Genomic DNA, 6,411 nt, shown 5'->3' with positions numbered 1-6,411 from the left:
GCTTTAAAAAAGCTCCATTTGATTAAGGATTAATACAGTATTTGTAGGGTTATAACTATTTTTGTGGAAAGTATATTTAAACTTTTGTCATTTTAATCAAAATTAAATGGTGGTTAGTTAAGTAGTATTTTTTAAATACTGTTTACATTAAAAAGATAATATAAGCATTCAAATAAAATACGGTAAGCTTACTAATCTTCTTCTTTTTTATTATGAAGGTGTAACTACCAGCACTTTTGTGTCAAATAAAAAAAATCAATTAACATCAATTCAAAAGTTATTAATTACTTAACAGAATCTATGTTTATTACATAATTTCAAGTTTAATACATTTATGCTTATTTTCATTTTTTTTGAAGGATTTTAATAACAATGGTTAACTGCAAAATCATTGCCATAAAAACTCCCTAGAAATATGGTTAACGCACTGTCTTCAATTGTCATGTCAGTTTTGAATGTTCAAATTCTACTGGACAAGTTGTTAACCTATATTATTAATAAATAAATTTAGTTAAAAAAGTTAAACGAGAATAAAGTACGTAGTGATTTTTAATTACAATGAGCACTCATCAAGAGACACTGGAATGGATTCGAAAATTAGGATATGACGGTAATTTTCCTGAAAATTTTGATAAAATTTGCAATAGTTCAACGTCGTTTATTTGGGATCAACTTATTCATAACGTTAAATCTAAAATTGAGGTGGATAATATAAGGAACAATATTCTAGTAAACCATTTGAAACAAAAAGGTTTAAATGAAAATCAAACGGATAAATCACAATGTTTTCCAAAAGAAATCAATCTGTATTTGAAGAAAAGAAAGCTAGAACAAACTATCGAAAATATGAATTATTCTATAGCAGGAAAACAAACAATAAAACAAAATTTGATCAAACAGAATAGCATTAAACAGTTCACCATTGAAAAAACAAACCTGAGAATTAAAGAAAATGAGGAACAGGAATTTCTTCTTAGAGAAAAAATGAAAATGCTGGATAAATATGTAGAAGAAGCAGAAGATATTTATAATTTGTCTATGGTTTGTACCCCATCGGAAATCACGGAAACCCATAGTTCCAATGATATTACACACACTTTACAGCAGTGTAAAGAAATGTTGAAAGATAGTATTAAGCAGTTACCTCTATCAGGACAAAATATTTCTTCTAGGGCGATGTATAAACCTCTGCCATCTGCACAAAAATCTGCTAGGAAAAATAACACTTTTGAAAACTACTTTTGTATGACCGAAAAAAAAACTGCCAAGAAAATAAAAAATCACATTCCAAAAACAAGAGTCGCTAGTACACCTAAAGTGAGTATAAGATTATTTCCTGAAGATGGATATAAAATGAAGACAAGACAGAATAAGTTAATAGATTTATCTACTAGAAGAGAATCATTGGAAATGTATGTCGAAGATAATGATGATGAAAATTTTTTGGTTGATCTAAATAAAGCTTCGTTCGTATCAACATTACCTGATTTCAAGCATTCATTCTCTCGATTTACTACCATACAAGATATGAGCGGAAGTAACACAATAAATAGTGAAGTAAGTAACGAAACTTTATTAAAAATGATCCACAAAGATTCGGTTGGTAGTGAAATAACACATTTACTACATAAGTATAGTAGACCTAGTATTTGGAACATTTTTAAATTTCTCGATGATAATATACACTTTGATATATCTAAAAAAATGAATTTCCAAGAAATTAAAATGTCAAGTGATGATAAAAAAAAATCAGTTGAATTACTAAAACTACAAACTTTGCATGTTGCAACGGAATTAAAACTAATAAAAAGTAACTTTGTGTTGAAGCTTTTAATAGACAAATTCAATAAGAAAAACGAAAGTTTTTATGCTTCTTTACACCATAAAGGTTATTCACAGGATCTAGTGGATAGTGTACAAAAAAAGTTACAATTACACATAGAAAATGTGGGGTTAGACAGTTTACTTGCAGAAATGAAAAGAGAAATCAATGATACTCAAAACTCATCATTCTCAGATATACATGAATTGAATAAATCTTTACGATGTATCAAAGAAGAGGTTACAACTAAAATAAATGATTTAACCAATTATTTAATGATAATTCAGGAAATATTCACAGGTATACATCGTATTAGAAATAGTTCAATTAATTGTGTCAGAGAAGTAGCTCCGTTTACTAACGATTTAAATTGGTGTGATCCTCTACAAGACAACATAAATTCTAATGAATTAAAAATATTTGAACGATTTCCTTTAGAATATAATAGAAAATTTATTAACACTGATCCTACTTTGAATTATCGAGATTATGATACCGATAAATATTTACTCAATCAAGGAATAGATAACGAGAAACTAGATATGTTAAGTTCGATCTTAGGCAGTCCCTTTAGCCCTCCAGAAAAAGTCATTCACAATATTTTATGTTCTAAAATGAAGTTTAACATTCTGAAGAATATGACGTCCGTTGTAAATAAGACTCCATCTAAAATATATAGTCTTAATGAGTTAAGAAGTAAAGAATGTACGCTAGAAGCTGCAGAACAACTTAATAAACTAATCTACTCATCTACATCTAACAAGACGTTATTAGCTGCGGATGTTTCGACGAAAGTGATGAATATGTGGAGTGAAATGCATTTCGGACAGTTTATTTCCCCAAAAATCAAAGTTGATGGTCTAGATTATCAACATTTTGAGAACATATATGAAAGTTATCTTAGTAGATTATAAATAATTATTGTTGGTGCTATACGAGGGATTTTCGTGAAGTTTCGTTCAACCTGTTTTTTTTTATTCAAACTTTCGTCTTAGCACATGTTTTCCCATTATGTAACACTCTCTCTCTCTCTCTCTCTCTCTCTCTCTCTCTCTCTCTCTCACGTAGCGTTCTCTCTAATTTTAATATTATTTCTATGGCTAGAACATTGTCACATCTAAATAAAATGATAAATTTTGTTCAACTATATCAAAAAAGGGCTTGCCGTGAACGAATTTCCTATGTTGAAGATTGTCTATGAATTTGGTAAAACTATTGTATTTAGAAATTTACTAATTTTTCATTATTTTACGCTGAATAACATCATATTCTAATTTTGATCAAATAAGAGCATCATATGCCATTTCAAAGTAGCACTACTATGTTCATACAACCAACAGCGTGTCTATAATGGCGCCCATTTTGGTTAATCATAAAATAGTTAGACTCCCGCATGCGCGAAAATGCGATTTAGGCGTTATCTTATAGATATAGAATAATTGAAAGCAATAATCTCATCATTATTTATTAGGCCATAAATTTGTAATACAACTTTTGTAATGGATGTGGAAATATATTATTTTACTTTCAATATTTTTTTATTACAACAATTCATACCTTTCTTATCTATAACTAACTTTGTTTTATCATATTTCTCAAGTTACCGGATTTTTTCTTTGAATTAATTTTATCAACAATAAAATTATTTACATTTAAATAGAAATTGAATACGTTTTGTTTAGTGGACCAAAATAAAAAATTGCCGAAACCCGGGATCGAACCAGGGACCTTTAGATCTTCAGTCTAACGCTCTCCCAACTGAGCTATTTCGGCTGATACATAATTCAAACAGTAACTAGTATATATTGTTATCGTTATTTAATCTTATCAGCACTTTGATATTTTAATAAATACATAATAAATAGCTCAATAATTATGTTCATTCATTAAACATGGTTGAACACAAAACACTATTGAAATCTCACTCAATTTTACTTTGAAGTGTAAGCAATTCATACCCTTACAAATTTTTTTTACTTTATATTTCTTAAAACTTTTTTTTTATATTTTTTGTCCTAATTTCTTGTTTTAGGTCTCTGTTCAATGAAAATCAGTTTAAAATAAAAAATTGACGTTACGACCTAATTCGGTCTTTATTAAAATATATTAGTTGAATTAATTGGGAATTGTTTCTTAGTTATAAATTCAAATTAAAAACAAAATTTTCATAAAGATTTTTACTTAACATTTTACAAACTTACATGTTAATTTCAACAATACTTCATTTTTACTAACAAGGACAACCTCTATAAAGTATTCAACAAGGGGGTCCGCAAGGCATGCAGCAAGGAACAGCAGCGCAACCAGGAGGTCCACAGGGTTCGCAGGGCCCTCCACAACATGGTCCGCAACAAGCATCGGGCGGGCAACAAGGGGAACAAGGAGGAATAGGGCAAGGGCAGGGACATGGTAGTTGGGGGTACACTGGGATAGGTCTAATGATTTGTGTTGGGCAAGAAGGTTGTCCCAAAGGAACGCATGGTACTGGCATTAACGGAGCGCAAGGACAGCTCGCTATGCACGGGATAGGTCGACAGCAATCAGCCATTTTTAGGAATTTTTTCTAACGTTATTACTTTCACTGACAATTTTGAGTTTTGAATTTTATTATTTTTGACGTATTAGTGAGTGAATTAATGGTTTCCATAGACATTTTAAAAAATCAAGGCTACATTTGATAAAGTGTTTTTATTTATGATTGAAGAAAAATCAAAAATATTTCCGAAAATGAAAAATTCACACTTTTAACTAATGAAATTTAATGAAAATCATGTTCGGCTTAACCTGGACATAGCTTACAAAAAGGCTTTGTGTCTAAACAGAATTATTTCAAAAGTCGTTTACTAATTATTCATACATCACAAAATAGAAAATATACTTAATATAATTCTTAATAGAATTGATGTCATATGCAAACTAAGTTCAATGTTTGTTTTTTATATTTTCTAAATGACAGTTTAAATCCTAGGATATGTCTATGAGGACGACTATACGTTTAATGATGTATTTCATTTGAATACATTACGATTAGTTTTTAATTACCGAACTATATAAGAAAATATATACTAGTAATGATAATAATATTGTATAGATTCGTTAATTAGGTGTTTTTGTTTGGAAATTATATTCAGTGATGTTCTCTTTCCGTCATTTATAATTTCACGTTAACTACTGGAGAAAAATTACAACGTGAAAACAGTTTAAAGTGTCTGTAGTATTATGTGAGTAATTTTATCATATAGCCGTCAATATCTGATAGTAAGAGCATACGTTTAACTTAGTATGTTTTTTTTTTAATTTTACGAATCTTAAATTATATCATATAATATGAAATAGTATTTAGTAGTTGGAGTAAAGTTTGAATAGTCAAATAGTAAAAGAAATAATTGTTTCTTGTATTAGGGGAAAATGCTTTCTAAGCGTTGGCAGCCATGTGACATCGGTATTCTGTGTTGTAAGATTTATTGTTGATGAACTTGACTATTGTGATACAATTTAAAGGTTTTGCGTTTAAGAGTTACCAGGCTTCACACTTTAACGTAATACTAAAATATACAAAATTCACAAGATTAAACTTTCCGCTACAATTACTGGTTCAATTTGATATAACTAGAGTCAACGAAATGCTAATGATTGCAAATATTTATAAAATGGCAACGTTGTAAGACGTCAATTATATTTATGAAAATAATTCGATATAAAGATTAAAGGTTTAATTAGAAATTATTAAATCATAATAATAAAATTACATGACTGAACAGGAAATGTTCATATAAAATATGAATACTGAAGAGTTTTTTAATGACATTACACGTAAAATTTGGTCGGCGCTGTACCCTTTCTACAATTTGATTTTCAGATATGTCTAATGGTACGACCATACGTCTACTAATAATATTTTTGTGTCGTTTTTTTTTCATCCAAAACATTGTATTTATAGTAAGTTCTTGTTCAATACTAACTCGAGAGGAGCAAAAATATTTTGAATAACTTCTGGAACATATGTATTTGCACATATTATAGATCATATTTTTTAGATGTAGAGTACTCAGTCGGTAGTGGAATTGAGAGGAAATGATCTAGTAAAAAACAACAATAAAAACAAAATTGATGAATTTCTTGTCCTTAACTGCGTTAACTGGGGTAACAGCAGCAATTGTTGAGAGAAGTTATTGTTATGCTACAACTTGAATTACTGGATATAACTAAGAGTAGGACCATACGTTTAATAATAATTGATCTATTTTAATCTAACACTTTGTAAGCGTAGGGAAAGTAGTTTTTTTAAATGATTCATTCAGGTAGGAGAGAGATTATTCTCCTACTGCAAATTGAATTACTGGATATAACTAAGAGTACCACCATACGTTTAATAATAATTGTTTTTTTTAATCTATCACATTGTAGGTATAGGAAAAGTAGTACTGCTTGAATTACTGGTTATGACTAAGAGTACGATCATACGTTTAATAATAATTAATTTTTTTTGTCGTTTTTTATAACCAGATACATTGTAGGTACATTGTAAATGGTTTAACCTTTTTCAAGAGGTATAGGGGGTGTTTTATAATAAAAAAATGCCAAAAAAA

The 6,411-nt window shown here is 29.0% G+C and overlaps 1 protein-coding gene and 1 non-coding gene across 2 annotated transcripts; one reads left to right on the top strand and one right to left on the bottom strand.

The window, feature by feature from the left end:
- Window positions 1-153: 153 nt before the first annotated feature.
- LOC130898789 (uncharacterized) lies at window positions 154-3,347 on the top strand. The gene is made up of 2 exons (XM_057808304.1): window positions 154-182; window positions 360-3,347. The coding sequence occupies exon 2, from the start codon at window positions 559-561 to the stop codon at window positions 2,734-2,736; it is 2,178 nt and encodes a 725-aa protein (XP_057664287.1). The 5' UTR covers window positions 154-182; window positions 360-558; the 3' UTR covers window positions 2,737-3,347.
- Window positions 3,348-3,522: 175 nt separating this feature from the next.
- Window positions 3,523-3,595, bottom strand: Trnaf-gaa (transfer RNA phenylalanine (anticodon GAA)). The gene has a single exon. It is a non-coding gene; the product is annotated as a tRNA-Phe (tRNA).
- Window positions 3,596-6,411: the final 2,816 nt, after the last annotated feature.

This window comes from Diorhabda carinulata, chromosome 10 (genome assembly GCF_026250575.1).
Source record: "Diorhabda carinulata isolate Delta chromosome 10, icDioCari1.1, whole genome shotgun sequence".
Lineage (NCBI taxonomy): Eukaryota > Metazoa > Arthropoda > Insecta > Coleoptera > Chrysomelidae > Diorhabda > Diorhabda carinulata.
The sequence above is the reverse complement of the archived record's forward strand: the minus strand, read 5'-3'. Positions and strand labels throughout refer to the sequence as shown.